This window comes from Poecilia reticulata, chromosome 5 (genome assembly GCF_904066995.2).
Source record: "Poecilia reticulata chromosome 5, P_reticulata-male-v2, whole genome shotgun sequence".
NCBI classification, from domain to species: Eukaryota; Metazoa; Chordata; class Actinopteri; order Cyprinodontiformes; family Poeciliidae; genus Poecilia; species Poecilia reticulata.
Genome location: NC_088834.1, coordinates 12,747,349 through 12,765,460, shown reverse-complemented (window position 1 = coordinate 12,765,460; position 18,112 = coordinate 12,747,349). Strand labels below are relative to the sequence as shown.

The window sequence follows — 18,112 nt, the reverse complement described above, 5'->3', positions numbered from 1 at the left end:
ACGCACAAATGAATAATATGAGAATGACAATATTAAGAAGAAGTGTCATCTCTAAGTTTCTCTTCCAAATTACTTTTTTTTAAAAACTGTTTTTCTTAGAGGAACTAACTATATCTCTTAGAGGAAGTTTCAAAACAAACAATAAAATCTTCCAAACAACTTAAATATTTATAAAATTACCAATTATAGATACAGCATAAGAGAGCGATTCAGAAATTAAAAAGGAAATTGAGTTTATTCCTGTCAGGAGTCACCAGAGCCTCAGCTTCCAGCAGAAAATGTCACGTTTTGAACCAGGACTTTTGAACATTTAGCTGAACCCTCCAGTGAATTTCTTGAACTCCTGGCTGCCTCACAGCTGCAAAGCAAAGGATTTCCACCCACCTTCGACTGTGAAAACGGGCAGACTTTCATCCATCCGGGCAGAGCCTTGATTTCTTTTTGGTTACACGAGAGCTTTCATATTCTGGAGGTCATGGCAGCCTGGGGCCTGACAGGAGTTTTTAACCTCTTTTCCTGTTTTGCTAAAATAAATCCTGTTTGCTAAAGCCAGTACAATGAGAGACAGATTTTGTCTATGTTCAAAATCCAGCATCTTTTTTTTTGCTTGTTGCCTTGTCTTTAAAAGGTAAGACTTGAGCCAAACGTTTTGGTTTCCTTCCAGAAGTTTCTCGCAGTAGCTGCTGTTTTGTGAAGCAAACGGAGGATAACGAGAAGCGACCGGCTCCCGATCAGCAACACAGAAACCGAAGACACAGAAAAATACTTTTTTTTACATTTTTCTCCACACAGAAGGTTTGCCAAGTTGCTTTCTCTTAGCAAAAACATCCAGATCTATTTTGTATTGAATTACTGTGATGGCAAATGTAAATTTGAAATTGCACATGTATAGACATTTAAAGAGCCTCAGTGAAAACGTTTACACATTCTTATGGTGCAGAACCTGGTTGAAAATAGATTTATTACTGCGTTTTCAAGTTAGTTTGTGTAAGGTGGAGCTGGGATGCACATAAAAATGGCTCTTTGTTAAATATTCAGACTAGCAACAATGAAAAAGATAAAATCAAAGCTGCCAGATGACTTTATTCTCTCTCTTCTTCTTACAAAAAGTTTCTGTGTATGTCTAAGGAAAGAAAAGAGAGAGAAAGCAATCATTAGGCTGTTTGCTTTTCCACATCGGTTTGAGGTGGGTTTGTATCCCACAGGATTTAAAAACTTCCGATATCTGAGATATTAACATGCATGGAAAAACCTTTTATTGTCGTAGAAAAACTCAGTTTTCAAGAAGTGAAAGTATTGCAAAGTTCTGAGAGACAATGCAGAAGAAAAACATGTCCCCATGTCCCTTAGAGGCCTCCGTAGCCAAAGAACCACGTTTGATTTTGTTGAGTATCCTCTTATTCTCTGGCGATTGTCTCCTCACTTCCGGGTTCTTCCTCCTCTACTTTGAGTCCAACGTATCGCGCATCAGATTGTTGCTCACCAAGCGAGTTTGTTGCCACATTTAGCAACTTTACAGATTCCTCTGGAGCAACTTTTTTTCTGTGACAATCCAGGGAAGCACAGATGGTACTAATGTTACAGTGAGCGCTGCGGTGATCTGTTCACTGGAGCCTAAAGGAATTTGAAAACAACATGCATGTCTTTTAATACACAAATATGCAAATACTTTTCAAATTTTGTATCTACAATGAATATGATCCCACAAAAATAAATTTGACTACTTTCTTTGCCTTTTCATTTTCTTGGCCCGCGTTTACTAGTTTTAACTCAACAATTTAGGCCCATGTGTAAAACTTTTGGACTAAAATAAATCCCTGCTTTTGACTCACTCAGGTTCAGAGTTAAATTTTATATTATTCAAAACCCATTTATGCGCTGCACTCTCGTGAGGCTAACTATTTATATTATTAAAATCACACTATTAAGTTATTTCATAGAGTTTGTCATTCTAAATCAATATTTTTAACCACTTTTGTCTTGCCAAAGTAGATATTCCTTTCTTCTTCTGCCAAATATGCAAATGAGGTGATGACGACTTCCAGCGACTGTTAAAACGGCTGATATCCATTTTTCTTGCTGACGAGTTGGCAGCAGTGCAGAGAGCGGATTAGGTAGCATCCGAGCCTCAGGTTGTACAGTGAGAGCACACGAGTCTGGAGCTGTGAATTATTGAACCCTGCGATGTAGTCGAACAGTTTGAGCCGGAGCTGAATACAGCTGCTGAAGATATCTGGCAGTGAAAGGCCAGATTAACAGGACAAAGGCTGGACATTCCCATGCAGCTTGAACTTGCTTAAAAATGCATGAACAGATGAATCTAGCACCTTCTCACTTTCTGAGACTGAACCAGAGTTTCACACGATTTCCTTAAGTTTCTCTGTGATTTCACACAGAGAAGCTGTTCGAGGTTTTCCTCCGTTGATGAATTAACCTCTCAGAAACTTACACAGCTACGGCATCAACGTTATGACTTTCGTAGTTTGTTTGGTACAGTTATCTTTGTACAGAGAAATGCGTAAACAAGGAAAGAAAGGAATAACTTATGGCCTTCAGTACGAGTCAAAATTAACAGAGAAATGACTCTGTGGACTAAAAGCACAACTGAAAGACAGAAGAAGAGTTTTGTTGACTGCCTTTGCTTTTGATAGTCGTGATTTTATTATTTTATGATCTGATGCTTTTAAGATGAAAGAAATCTATTTTTATGACTGAATGTAAATGTTGGTACTTGTTAAAAAGATTACTCTTGTAAGAGAGACTGTAGATCTCAACAAGATATCTGGTTAAATAAATATTAGGATTATTGTTATTATTATTAAAAAACTGTTTCTAATTGTTCTGGCTTTAAGCAAATAGAAATAATTTTATTAATCCCAAGTGTCCCAAACAATAAAAAGTAAGACTGATAGTGATAGAAAATGAGAAAAAAATCATGTTTTTTTGTACATAATGAACATGAATATCTCATTTAAACTGTTCCTATAGATTATTGTCCAAAACGTTTTCTTCAAACATAATTAAGTGCCTTTAATCACAGAACTATCTGATGAAAACTCTTAAATTTGTTGCTTTTTTCATCTCTGCAGCTTTTCAAGATGTTTTTGTCCTTTTATAATAATTTCTGGTCAATATAAAGGCTGTTAACTTCAGCACATAAACAACTCTCTCTTTATATATATATTGATATTTATTTTTTACACACATGCTCTTTAACACAGACGCTCCTGGACTTAAAGCCTCTTTGAGGAGCAGCGTTTCTATCTGAGCGTTTTTGCTATTCTTTCAGATCTTGTCTTTATGTCCACATCTCTTAATGTCCTTTCAGGCAGTAAAAAGGTACAAAGCTTTTATATCTTTTTATAGCCTGCTCTTGCTTCATTGGGCATCAATTTGCTTCGTTTTTAGATCCAAACGCGGTTGCTAAGAGAAGTCTGACGTGGTTCAGTGTTTTCACAAGCTTAAAAGAGACTTCATTAGCAGTCCACAATTATCACCAACTGGAAATATCTGAGCACAATACTTCAACTTCTTCACTGCTGCACCTGATTAATGAGAGTCAAAGGTGATTAAAGATCATTGATTGTGTTTGAAGGAAGGAATCTGAAACACAAACACCAGCCTTGGTTTTAAAGTAAAAACCGAGCTGCAAAAGTAAATGTTGGCACTAATAGTACCAACACTACTACTTAGGGATGTGCGATAAAATTCATATATTGTGATGGGTGGCGGTAACAATATATATGACTTATATAAAACTTACAACAGAAATAAAAAATAAAAAAATCACACACTACTTGAGTGGAATGTTTCTATTTGTATGCGTTAAAACTTGTTTAACACTCGTTTTTGTGGATGTTTGTATGTAATGTTTAACTTTTTTATGTTGTTGCCCATTATTGGCAATGACGGGCAGCAGCTGAATCTCAATGGTGGCCACCAGGTTAAATCAAACTTAAATAAATAAATGAAAAATAAACCTCTATATAGAAACACAATCACTTTAATGAAATTAATGTCAGTGCTAAATCAGGCTTTTTGTTCCCAGTGCTGTGACTGGAACTTGTAGTTAGCTGCATTTCTGGTATTCAGCTAAATACGAGCTTCGCTTTAAGGTGGTAAGACACGCACTTTGCAGATTACATTTTACTGTTTAACCCTCCTGTGGTCTTCAGAGACGGGGTTATTTAGATCGGACTCTGTGCACGGTCTGGCGGGGTCGCACTGAGCCCATGTGAGACTTTACGAGGTTTTCTTTTTGTGGTTTTGGAAAGACTGTCAGACCGTCACCCGCCCCGACCGTGACATCTGCTGCGCTCCTCCTGAGCGTCGTGGTGAAACTGCGGGAGGTTAAACCCAAACCAGATGCAGATAATTGATCTGCCTTTTTCACAAGCTCTTCCGATTACGTCATCAACAGGCATTACTGTGGCTAGCCGGTAGACTACAGGTCTCTATCGTAGCTCAAATTTCTATCATTTCTACCGTATATATCGCGCATTCCTACTACTACTATTAAAAACTACTTCATGACCCAAATGAATTACAATTTCACTTGGTAAAATATAATTATCTACTAATAAATACACAACCATCTTTTAGAAAAAATAAAGTACTTTCATTCCCACTACTTTTCATAACCCTAACCCTGGAGTATAATTCTCATTATTGGTTGAACCACTGTGACCGTCAGCATTAGAGATTAATGAGAAGCTGTTCTAGTTTTATCTCTTCATTCATTATGATCCTTCAACAGTCACATTTGGTTCATGAAAAATGAAGATCTGTGCAGGTACTATTATGTATTTGAACTGTGTACTGTTCAAACTATTTCCACAAAAGTCCTGGAAGGGTCGGCATCTCTATTTAGCAAGCAAACATGAAAACAGAGGCAGAAATAAATCAGCGGCGCTCCATAAAAATCCTCATTTTCAAAAACTGCTTCCAGCATTTGGTCCGTCTGAAGCAGAATTTTAATCAGAGCCCAGCAACGCTTCAATTCAAGCCTGCTCTCATGAACACAGCATTAAGCCTTCAGATATGTTTAAACAAAGTGCATTATTTATAAAAGGCAGCTCTGAAGCAAAAAGAGGGTTAAGAACTTAGCAGAGACAACAATCCACTGCAGCACCAATCCAGTTTATCTCCCAACATAGAGCGCAGTCACAAATCCTATTGGATGAAGTCCTTCAGTGATAAATGTGTCGAGATAGTTTCTGAAATGCTTTCCAAAATAATTGCTGTTTCCAATATTAGCTTCTCGGTTGGATTCTTGTCTGTAATACTTGCTTTGAATCAGAACTGTTTCTCTCCAGGTGGTAATGATGAGGAACACAGGAAATTAAAACTGATACAACAAAGTGTGTGTGTGAGGTGCAACTCAAACGCCAGGATCATTGTGATATTTCTGCCTCCTCATTATCCGATGTGAGGAAACACTTTGCTTGTTTGGCTGAGCTCTGAAAATAAGGTACTGACCAAATCTTCTTAGAGAAAAATACTTGAGGAAATGTATTTCTGTAGACACTTCTGGCACCGTTACATCTGTTTTTGTTCCAGTTAAATCTGCAGCCTGTAACTTTTATTTAAAAAAAATGTGTTTCTTGCATATTTCTTTAAACCATTGCCATGTCGTGACAATATGAGACAGATAATCTGAAAAAAAAAAAAATCCAGTTTCTCTGTCTTCTCCCTAAGGTCCTGCTGTCATCTGAAGAAACACGCGGCTCTTACAGAAACAGCTATTCAGAGCTGCAGTAAATAGCTTTTACAAAAATATGCTTTTTACATAATATGTAATATGAGACAGATAATCTGAAAACATTATAAAAAGGAGGTGAAATACTTAACCTGTTAATATTACCATCTGAAGAAACGTACTGCTACCAATCAAAAACAACCAATCAGAACCAGGAGGAGGGTCTTAGCGCTGCCAATCAATCTCATGTATGCACTTCTCACACCCTCCCTCCTCCTTCCACACATGAATGCTAAGACAATTTCTTTAAGTTGTTTCCCGCCATTTGCTCATTTAGCAGCAAGTACATGAGAATGATTGACAGCGCTACGACCTTCCTCCTGGTTCTGATTTGTTGTTTTAGACCAAGAACAGTGGATTCCTTCAGACAGGAATAGTAGCTATGGTCTTTTCACAGATTATCTGTCTCATGTTGAACTGTCACGACATGGTGACACTTTGAACAAATACAAAAAATATATAGTTTTGTAAATGCTGCAGCTTTAAATGGCTGCATAATCAGTATATTCTCTAGAAACTATAATTCTGACCATGTGCTTTGTAATCTAAGACAGTTTTGAATCATATGGCTGAATTTCCTCAGCCAATGTAGCAGCATGTTGTTCAGCTCTGGACAGGCCTGGTAAAGAGCCAGTCGTTTGATTTAAGTCCACTGGAGAAGGGATGCATCGAAAAGTTACAAGATTGAGGACTGGACTTAAGGAGCTCTGATCTAATAATCAGAGCTCCTTAAGTCTGAAAAAAAGATTAAGAACTGGGGGGTTCTTAACCTTTTTTAAGGTACCGAACCCCCCAGTTTCATATGCGGATTAACCGAGCCCTTCTTAACCCCTCGCCCCCCAGGTTAAGAACCACTGCCTTAGAATAAAAGGCTGATTTGAGTTTATCCATGTGATCCCAAAATTGTTAAATATTTCTACTAGAAAATAGTCACAAATGTAGCTTAACAGAGGTTTTATGCTCTGAAAGCCGTCCTGACAATGAAACACAAGCTAACATGCTCGGCCTGCCTCTCATAAGCCGACTGCATCACCTCCAGAAATATCAACATCATGCATAATAAATGCTACAAAAGCTGTTTTATTTTTCTGTTTCATTCAAATACCATAAATTGGCATTGTAAATGTAAACGATAAGGTGTAGTATGAAACTCTCTGTGGTTTATATTGTATGGCAACACAATGTGATATGGTATAGTAGTACAACATGATACATTATGTAAGCCTGAGACAAAAAAAATTTTGGGGATAATAAATTGCCCCAAAAGTTATTGCAATAAACGATAATAATGTTGAGACCATTTTCAGGTAGTATAATGGCATAATAATACAAGAACACATTCTCAAAGATCAATAAAATTTAAGTTCAAAGTGTTAACTTTAACATTTAACACTGGAACTGGAGGGCATTTTAAATATCCAAAATAAATCAACAAAACAACAAATAAAATTGTCTTTGAAAAAAGGGAAATGTTGAAACCAAAGAACCAGACTGGAGACTTGTCATCCAGTTCTTGGTAGAAACACAGGGAAGAGATTAATCATGGAAATGGAAATTATTGAGCTCATTTTCATTGACCATGCAATTAATTGATTTATTGATTATATTATGACAGGCCTAACATTACGTATATTACACTGCAGTATAAGACGCTACATGATAGTACATTATCATAAAATGTGCTTTAATCTTCTCTTGTAATATCTAGTTTTGATTCAGTGGTTTCCCAGTCACTGCTTTCACAAAGCAGCAAAAATATGTCATAATAGCACTTCATATGTAATAAAAGGGATAAAAAGGAATAACTTTAGCCTAACAGCAAGAGAAGCCCAGAAGATCCTGCACAACCATTAGAGAAACTAAATGAAAACATAACATGTGAAATATCAAACATGGATCTGAAAATATGGAACAGAAACACAATCATTTAACGCCCTCTCTTCATAAATGATTTGGTATTTTAAAAACATTGCATCAGATAAGTGTTCTTCCAATTTTTCTGTGCTAACTTTTATTTCAGATAAATCTCAGGCTGGCTGAGTTAGCGTCACAAACGTAGCTCAGCTCCTGACAGCAAACAGAAATGCTCTGAATACACCAAGATGCTCAACCTGCCTCTCATGAACTTACTGCCAACGTCATCAACAGCAATCATTCAAAACTTAAGATGATCCTCTCCCTAATCATGCAACCACAACGGCTTCTGTTTTCCTCATCCTACTGTAAACTGGTTCTGTGACATGTTTACAAATGCTTGTTGCACAATATCAGGATCACTCTAAAAAGAACAACTGCAACAAGCCAAAAAGAAAATAGAAACTGGATCAACAAAAGGTGGAGAGCAGATACTGACACATGATACATGCAGCTTTTATCAGGAGGTGCGTTTCCTGTCACTTACTGGCTTGCATGAGCTGCCCCTGGCGTCCAAACACCTGGGAGAAGGTGGCATGGCTGCAGGTGAGGGTGTCCTCCATGGCAGTCCCACTTGCTGAGGGGCCAGAAATAGAGAGCGGAGAGATAAGGGAAGGTCAGGTAGACTGCGTCACTCCAGGATCGGTGAAAGGAGGGAAAGTGGAGAGCAGAGAACAAAAGAGGAAGAGAGAGAAGGTTGATGCTTGCCTTGAGCTGCTGTGTGATGTCTGGTGACAACCGCACTCCTGTGGAGCTGTCCTGCTGCTGCGGATGGGGAGTGAAATACAGCTCCTCGCTGCACACACCAGTACGAACAGAGCTGCTCGCCTGCACTGATAGGTGGTGGTGGTGGTGGTGTGTGTGTGTGTGTGTGTGTGCAGGGCTGGATCCTCGTCAGCATGTAAGTGAGCGTGCAGGAGAGAAAGTTCTCTACGAGAGCATCTCAGAGGACAGGTAGCAGAGCTAGAGGCGAACTCTGATCGTGTTCATCTTCATCCATACAGATCGACAATCCTCCACGGTCCGGTCAGGCGGCGTTGGACGGAAAGAAACAGCAGCTTCTGCCAGATGAAAAAAAAAAAAAAGTAAATCCTGCAAGTGCTGACTCTGATGGAGACAGCTGTATGAATAGGGATGAAAATAATTAATCGACTTACGATCGATAAATGGCTTACTAAGCTACATTCACACTGCAGCCTGAAGTGACCCATTTCCGATTTTTTATTTATTTTTTCCCTTAATGCGACCTGTATCTTTTCATGACAGTCTGAACAACACAGGTCAGATTCTTTTCGAATGCGACCCAGTCCACTTGGATATCCAATTTGTATCCGATTCAAATGTGACCTAACGTCCAGGTCATCCGAACTGAACGTCACTGATACTCGACAAACGTCACTTTTCTGCGCCCTCATACGCGCAAGCGGGAAGATAAACAACAACCATGGCGGACCATAATTTGGATTAAGTTGTTAACGTGCTGGCTCCTGTCGGACAACATCTTCAAAGTCGTAAGCTATGCTCCACCGTTAGCGTCCACGTTTACTTCCGCAAACACTGACCACGGCTTCTTTATGGCGGTTGGGAAAACACTGAGCACGCTCTCTAGCGTTATTGCGCCCTCTACTGCGCATTCGAGACACTTTCAGGTCGTTTGCAGTTCACACCGGAGATCACATACAAGTCACATTTGGAAGTATGAACGACCAGGGCAAAAAAGAAAAAAAATCGGATTTGACAAAAAGTCGGAATTGGGTCACTTTAGGCTGCAGTGTTAACGCAGCCTAATAACATCCGCCTCTGTTTGGCCGTCATCCAACAGAGGGCGCCACTCATCTTCGTTAACGCAGCCAGAACCATGATAGTGGAAAATGTTACCTTCCTGTTCAAATAAAACCTTGGCTCCAGCGGATTTCTCCTCTTCACTCGGATTCTCTCCAGTTGGTCTTAGCGCGGACCAATCAGCGAGCAGAAGGAGTCGTCGTGAACAATGATGTCGATTTTTTTTCTTTTCCTTTTTTTTGTGCTTGTTTTATATTTTAGCAATGGCAGCGGAGAAAGTAAGCGAAGCCGTTCAGTCCGCGTTGATTCGTTTCAAAATATTGAATATAACAGCCGCATGGTTCGAATTGACCCAATCTTTAGCAGACACATTTTTAAAAAGTAAAGAATCTATGAGAATAAGAACAGTACAGAAACAAAGATGGTGAAGCAAAGCTTATAGTGGGAAAGAGAAATAATCCAAACAAAGTCCAGAGTGGGTTGGGAATTAACTTCTTGCGGTTCTGTTTTGAAATATAAACACTGGACAAGCGCCTAAAGTTTTATCTTTTATTTTTCTATTCAACAACTTTAGAGGTTCTTGTTATGTTTTATAAATATCTCTAAGTTTAATAATGTAAGAAAACCCACATTTTCAGTTTATTCTGCTAGCATACAACTGACATAAAATAATGTTCAAATTTAATCATGTTTTTTTTTTTTTTTCAAATTCAGCATATTATGAAAAATGTAACTCTATGTTATGGAAAAATGGTCTATCCTCTTGATACAAGAGAAAACTCAGCCGATTAACAATTAATCATTAGTTGATTGATAAAATCAATCTACTTTAGATTAACTCAATAATTGATTACTCACATTCCTGGCATGGACACACTTTTATCTTATGATCTAGGTTTTCTCCCCTCCCCCTTCTTTCCAGACCTCATTTGCTTTGCCTCAGCAGGAACATTTCACTCTCTCTCCCCTCACATCTCTATCACTACCCCAGCCCCACCCCATGCAAATCCCCACGATCCATCTCAAAGCTGGGGCCGCTGCTGGAAAACAGACTCCAGGCAAACTGGAGCGCTTCATCTTTCCCTCCACCTCAATGCAGACGAGAATTTGGGAGAGAGAAAAAAAACGGAGAAAGAACAAGTCTAGGAGTTGTATTAAAAGTGAAAGTAGGGCTTGTACAGCTGGTAGTTTCCAGAGGCTTCAACATGAAAAGGCATTGTAGAAAAGTGCTGAGTATAAAATAAAAATCAGCTCCTCCTTGGCTCCACTGGAAATACAACCCTTGTGAACACGCCTCAGTATGCAGGGAAGCAGCAGAGGAGATCATGAGGCAGACTTCCACTCGCTGCAACGTAGAGGAACACGATCGATTTAGTAATAATCTACATCCTCACATAACCTCTCCGACCATGAAAGACACGGTTATTTATTCTAGTTTAACTTTCCCCATTTTGTGAATTCAGATCCACAAACTACCAGAGGTGGGTAGAGTACCCAAAAAATGTACTCAAGTAGGGGTAACTCTACTTCAACATACTTTTACTAAAGTAAAAGTAGGAAGTATTTATTCAAGAAACTACTCAAGTAAGAGTTAAAAAGCATTTGGTAAAAATGCGACTCAAGTGCAATTTTTGGCAGTAAGTCCCTAATCTAACACTTCTGTGGCTGGCAGCTGGTTTACAGACAGTTTCCTCCCACGCAGGGAAACCCAGAGACCCGTCGTCACGGAGACGTCTCTCACTCCTCGGCTCAGCAGGGTGGACACACCAGGGATCGCTTCCTCAAATCCAGACCTCTTGTTTTGAAATAAACCGGCAGGACGCTTCGCACAGCAAAACCTGCAGAACTCAAACTTTTGAAACAGAATCCCAGTTTGTCATTAAATCGCAGTAATGGGTTTTCAGATTGACTGAGCATCCCTCGGAATGGGGCTGCATACAAAACACAACTAAAAACTGCAAAATGCAAAGATCAAACCAGACATTTCAGAAACAATGACAAATCTCAACACCCATCTCCAAGTTTGCGAGACTAATGCTCAGCAGAATAAAGCTCCTCTCCGTCTTCATCAGCTTTAATGCTATTCTCTTTGAACAGGAAACAGGGGCGCAGGGAGCTGTTTTTGGAGGCTCTGTATTGTCACATATAAGCAACTGCCACTGCAGCTTCTCTCTCTGTTTGCTATGTGGGTTTTTTTTTTTTTTGCAGTAAACAAATTATATTTTGTCTTATTTAAATCCCCCACAAGCCAGTGGGTTGCAGGTTTTCTATTTTATTCTCCATTCCGTTGCATGAAATAGTAAAACGCTACAGGTCAAATTTTCCAGAGGTTATTCAAGGTTTATGAGCCGTCTGACAATTATCTGTTTAAGTATCGTCCATGCCACCAGGCATTTTGAGAAAGGGAGAGTAGGTAAAAATGAACAAATGTCATTTTCTTAATGTATTAATTATGTAGAAGATAAATAGTAGGTTTTAGTGAGTGGTAAAATTCAGATTTTTTTTTCTCTCTTTTTTGTAGGTTATGACATGTCGATAGATTTGTCTCCTGTTCTTGCTAAGTGCTCAGACTGTAGTTGGTGTTGCCTGTAACTTTTCCAATTCAGAAGAGATTTTGGTATGAGCTATTTGCAAGTTAAATAAGGAAGCGAGTCAATTACAATAAACTGTGATGTGAATCTATAACATCTCATCACACAGTTGTGACTCTGACTTTCATTTCTTTTTCATGGTTTAGAAGGACAAGAAGCTGCTCTGGCATCAGCTTGCTTTGCTGCTGCAGTGAACACAATGACCAGACGAGTGCGACTGCTACAGATTTTACTGCAACCTAAATAATTCAGCAGGTACAGCAAATGGATGGATAGATAATTACCTGACCTCTTGGGGAAACCCACTAAAATTATTTCAGAGGCAGACACAGTCAGTAGGTTCTTAAACATAAAACAAAACAAAATGAAACAACTATGACTGCAAAAGTATCGAGTCTGATCCTGATGCAGCAGAACACTGTGAACTTCACTCCTGATCCTAATAGATGCGCACTATTCAGAACTGGGGTTCAACAAAAGTAACGTATGCTTCATATAGGCGATAAGTCTTGATGTTCCATTTTTATATAATTGTGCAAACAAAACCAGACCCCTTCATACATCGTTTAACCAATCAGGCAGGTAAATGTTCATATTTCCTTCCTGTTACCTTGGATGATTTCTACTGATTTTCTAGTGGAGTAACAAAATGAAGCAGACTGAGATTTAGCTAAAAACACACACAGGTGTTCCTCCATTTAGATCCAATGTTGGGAAATAAATAATGAACCTATCAGAAACTTACAAGGCAATGACATCATTATTTGGGCCTTTCTGAATAATTTAAAGGTGCAGTAACCTCAATGTGTGTAAACTCCTGATTTAGGGACAGAAATAAAAAGATATCTTTAAAAAAAAACAAAAAGTACTATTGGCATTTAGCAAAAATAAAAAGTTTTAGTAAACTTAACTGTTTTAAAACAGCAACAAAAAAATAGCCTTATTTAATATCAGATATTGAGAATGATTATTTTTTTATTTAGTGTATGTAAATTTATGCTCCAGTTGTTTGTAATACTACCATTAAAGCTTTTCTGAGGGATGTCAGTTCGTTTAGTTAACCAGACAGACAGATTTCTGCCAAGCTAAAAACGTCACTGCTGCTTTGCATATTTACATAGAAGTCTGGTTATTTATAAGTGAGTGGTGAGTCAGTTCATAACAATAACCTTCCTGTTTGAAACTCCCAAGCTGAAAATGCTGAGTGTCTTTATGAAGAAGAAGTGAAGCAATAACTTGCATGTTAGTTTTGATTTTTCTGAATTTTCTCTGTCGTGTGATGACCTCTGAACAGAAAGTCACCCTCAAAAAAATCTGAATTTTCCTTTTCTAACTGACATAAATCATCAGTTTTACCCAAAATAATTGACAAAAGATTTATTTTTATATTAAATATGCAGCTGTAAAGGTTTTCCTCCCCACACAAAGAGCTCTGTAAGTTGAGTTTATGCCCTGTGAAGACCTTGCAGCGACAGTAAAAGTCAGCTTTTCATCTTTCCAGAAGGGGTCTCATCTTTGTGACAGTTTTAGCTGTGTGACTGGATCTGTGGATGGCGGTGTCAGCATGTTGCTGAGTCCATCCAGCACACGGGTCCACTCTGAAATATTTGTGCAGACAGTTATGCCTCCCTCAGGAGCGTCTAACTCCCGCTCTCTTTCCTCCATCAAGTTAAAATTTCAGTTCTCTCAATATTTACCTGCAAGGCTAACGACATTCCCATCGCTCTCTGCCGCCAAAGCCAAATCCCAGCTTTCACCAGTCGGGTTATATTAACCTCAAGTTCAGCGGCGTCTGACAGTAACGCAGGAATGTAAAGATGGTGAACATTTCACATGCCTGTCCTTCAGCAGGACAGGTCAGAGAAACAGTTTAAGTCCCTTCAGAAAGGCAAGTTTATTTCAGGTTAATCTGATCCACTGCAACTCAAACAGACGCAAGAAGACTGGATATTTAAGCAAAATGTTCTTCAAAGAAAGAAAACGAGGAATGGTTTTAAAGAATGTTTACAAATAAAAGTCTGAAAAGTGTGGTGTGCTTTTATTTTCAAGCCGCTTCTGTTGTGAGACGCATAAATAAATCATGTACACAAATCACCTTAATAAAAATAAATGTGCAAATAATTTTTCAAGTCAAATTAGAGCAAAATTTCTGGCCCAAATTTCAAACTTGAAACCCAGCAAAGCAAAACCACCCAAACCCCACATCTCCATCATGAAACATGGAGGTGGCAGCATCATTCTGTGGGGAGGCTGGTTCTAGTTGATGGAGCTAAATACAGCAAAATCTAGGAAAAATACCTGCTAATGGCTGGAAAAGACAAGAGTGTGTGGAGACTCACATTACAGCAGGAAAATTACCTTAACCTTACAGTCAGAGCTGAATGAAAGCATGTTAGAATGGCCTAGTAAAAGTAAAAAGCTAAATACAACATAATTTGTGTGCAAGTCTTTAGCTTGAACTATTCTACAATACAAATTAGCAAAAATGTCTCCTCTAAAGGTGCAAAGCTGATGACACAGCAAAGTTCGTCCAAAGTGCTGAATACAAAGGCACACCACACTTTTCAGATTGTAAGAAATTATATTAGGATTTACTCTTATGCAATATTTTCTGTTTAATTTATAAAAACAGATAAAATACCTTGGAGTTTTGGATGTGTTTTGGATGCGTCACATGAAAGGACTAAAGTTTTGGGATAATTTATCTAATTTTCTTTGTATTTCGGAAGCATATGAGTTACATTTTAAATGATTATTTTTAATATTTTCTGAAGTCTTCCGTGTAAACATAATTAACTTCACATGCTCTGTTTTTAGTAGAAATACAGATAGATAACAAAAAGCTGTGATCGCTTTCCTCCAGCAATAATGATGAAAATCTTTAAAACTCTCCGAGTTGCAATAGTTAATCATCTCAATTAATTTGTTTTATGAAGCCATAAAGCGGGGGAAAAAACTAATTAAATTTCACATTCTTGGAATGCTCTCCCATTCTACGCATCATAATTGATGCCTTTACATTTTTTTTTTTTTTTTACTCTTCTAAATCCTAAATCTGCTTCTCTGGCACATCGTCATTCAGTCAAGTCGGGCGCATGGAGTTGTGTGGAATTGCATTTTTATGAATAGAGCAGAAGCAATGTGCACAGCAATCAGGGGAGAGTGCAGCCATATTTCACCCTGACAGCATGAGTATGGTGTAGCGCTCCTCCAACCGCACCGATCACCCATAAACAACATCCGGCTGTAAACTCCAGCATCACGTCAGCGGGGCCAAATAAACACGACTCCCTCCGAAAGACGAAAAATCCAGCCCTGCGGACCGAACCTGGCGCACAGGACGCATCGTTTCATGACCGCATCGCTTCATGACCGCATCCATCAGCAGGATCTGCATGCACGTGTTCAGTACAGATCCAACTCGTTTCCGGTGTTAAGACTCAGGTTTTTGGTACCAGGCAGCCGCCGCGCAGAAGGTTTGACAGGCCATTAAAGGACTGACGGATGAGATCTGACCCAAAAATAAACTCAGCCGGATCAGACGAGTGTGACGTCACAGGAACGGAGGTGTTTTAGTTTTAGCCATCAAAATCTCCAGCGTGAGACTCTACACACACAGTTAAAGCTGCAGTATGAAACTTTTATTAAAAATTTACACACACACACACACACACATATATATATATATATATATATATATATATAAACTATGACCATGTTGTGACTGTTTGTTATGAGATAATCTGTGAAAAGATCAATCTCCTCCACTTCCTCTCTGAGCTGCTACTGCCATCTGAAAAACAACCAATCAGAGCCAGGAGGAGGGTCTTGGCGCTGTCAATCACCCCATGAATGCGCTGCCAAATGCGCTAATAGTGGAGAATCAATTTACCAGTTTATCCACCGTCACAGGAGACTCTGCTAACTATCCTGAGAAAAAAGTGATTGGATTAAAGATGGCAGCCATCTTTCAACCAGATATATTTTTGTAGGAATATTTCTGCAAATCATTATAGATTGTAAACACAAAGATGGCCTTGCGTTTTAGTCTTGCTATAGAAGAAAGATGAATGGATAATGTCCTAAACATTCTGGGTGGTTTATTTAATTTTTTCTGAAACTGTTTCACTGCCTGGATCACTTCTTTCTGTTTTCAGCCAAACTCTTCATTCTCTGTTTTTGAATTAAAGTTACTCGATGTTTGTCGTCCTTTTTCCTATGAAATTAAAACAAAAGCAAATAGCAGAGTTTGAAAAACAAACACTTAGATGGCTGAAACTTTCCAAAAGTAAAGCTGGCAGTTTTACTCTTGGTGATTATGTCCGACGTAATTTTTACGTTCTGTTACTGCTGGATATGTACTCATGCTTTAAATTTTTAACTTTCATGCAAGACTATCCAGCTGGGATGTTTATGCATATTCCAGATTTACTGTTTTAATATCCTCTCACGTCTTAAGTTTCCAAAAATGCTGCTCCCGTAGAGTCTCGCAAATATGCACAGCCTTACTGAATAATTTATACTGATTCATGAGTATATAAAATTGCCCATGTGACATTTGCCAGGACGTTTTTATGACTAAAATATTTTATTATAGTGATGTTATTTATCAGAATAGCAGCAGCCATAATATTTTATGATAAATTTTAATGCTAAGGCTAATTTTCTATTTTGGGTAATTATGTAACACAAACTCCACTTTCCTTCAGCAGCTAATGTAATAAAAATTGATTTCTTAAGTGCTAGCCAAATAATCTCCTCATGAATCTTTCAACTGTGCAAACGTTTACTCCTTATTTCTCTGCTGATTCACAGAAAACTGCAGAAATGGAGAATTTAAAGCACTTTGTCACTCACATGTCAAACAGTGAAAAGTAAATTGATACAAATCTGTCAGGAACATTCAGAGGAAGGGCAGCAGAAGCCCCCCTGGACGGAGGCTGCTGACCTGAGCAGAGGTAAACGGTAAGGCTACCAGAACATTTCAATAAATCAGAATATCATCAGAAACTGGGCTGCGCAGTTGGTAGAGCTGTTGCCTTGCAGCAAGAAGGTTCTGGGTTTGATTCCCGGACCCGGTCTTTCTGCATGGAGTTTGCATGTTCTCCCTGTGCATGCGTGGGTTTTCTCCCGGTACTCTGGTTTCCTCCCACAGTCCAAAAACATGACTGTCAGGTTAATTGACCTCTCCAAATTGCCCCTAGGTGTGAGTGTGTGTCCTGTCTGTCTCTGTGTTGCCTGGCGACCTGTCCAGGGTGACCCTGCCTCTCGCCTGGAATGTTAGCTGGAGATCGGCACCAGCAACCCTCCCAACCCCACTGAGGGACAACAGTGTAAGAAAATGGATGGATCATCAGCAACTTTGTTCTAATTTATTATAGTGCTTTATGTCCTGTACGGTTTTAAAGTGCTACATGTCTATTTGACATTATTTCTGTAGTTATGTTACCTGTTATTTTATAATTGCTGTTTTTAATTAGTACAACTATTTGATTCAGTTTAGTTATGTAGTGCCAGTTTACATCATGTAATCTCACGGTAATTTACAAAAAAAGTCAATTCAGTTCTATCATGCATATATTCCAACTGATCCTAGTTATCAAACAGCATCGCAAAAAAAAAAAAAACTCTTACCAAGTATTTTTGGTCCAGTTTCTAATGCAAACATCTTAGTTCACTTGAAATATGACAAAACCAACTTCTAAGCACATTTTTAGCAAAATATAGAAGTTTGTTTCAAGTCAATAATTCCTTAATATTCATGAAAAACTACTGGTTCCACTGGCAGAATAATTCATTAGTAACATGGGGAAAATGTCTTGCTATAAGTGAAATTATTCACCAATGAAACAAGTAGTTTTCATCAATATTAAGGAATTATTTACTTAAACAAGCTCCTATATCCTGCTGAAAAGTTTCCTGTAAGTTACTTTGTGTGCTAAGGTATTTGCACTAGAAACTAGCAGTACTTGGTACTATTTTGTGTTTTTGCAGTGCGTGCATCAAGTTCAGCTAAAAAGATTGTGTCGTGTCAGTAACTTACAGCATTCACCCGTCGTGGATGAGC

The 18,112-nt window shown here is 38.6% G+C and overlaps 1 protein-coding gene across 5 annotated transcripts in view; it reads right to left on the bottom strand.

Moving 5' to 3' along the window:
* The window catches only part of LOC103464488 (kazrin-like), a 179,471-nt gene extending 169,780 nt beyond the window's left edge, over positions 1 to 9,691 (bottom strand). For 3 of the 5 annotated variants that reach the window (XR_014087564.1, XM_008408629.3, XM_081607048.1), the window contains exons 1-2: positions 8,381 to 8,747; positions 8,160 to 8,249 (exon numbers count right to left, since the gene is read on the bottom strand). Coding sequence is in view for 4 of the 5 variants with exons in the window: in XM_008408629.3 (XP_008406851.1) it covers positions 8,160 to 8,249; positions 8,381 to 8,573 (283 nt within the window). In the remaining variant the exon portion in view is untranslated. Of the gene's footprint in view, positions 1 to 8,159; positions 8,250 to 8,380 lie in introns of all 5 variants that reach the window. The other 2 variants (XM_081607043.1, XM_081607047.1) reach the window with 2 other exon arrangements.
* Positions 9,692 to 18,112: the final 8,421 nt, after the last annotated feature.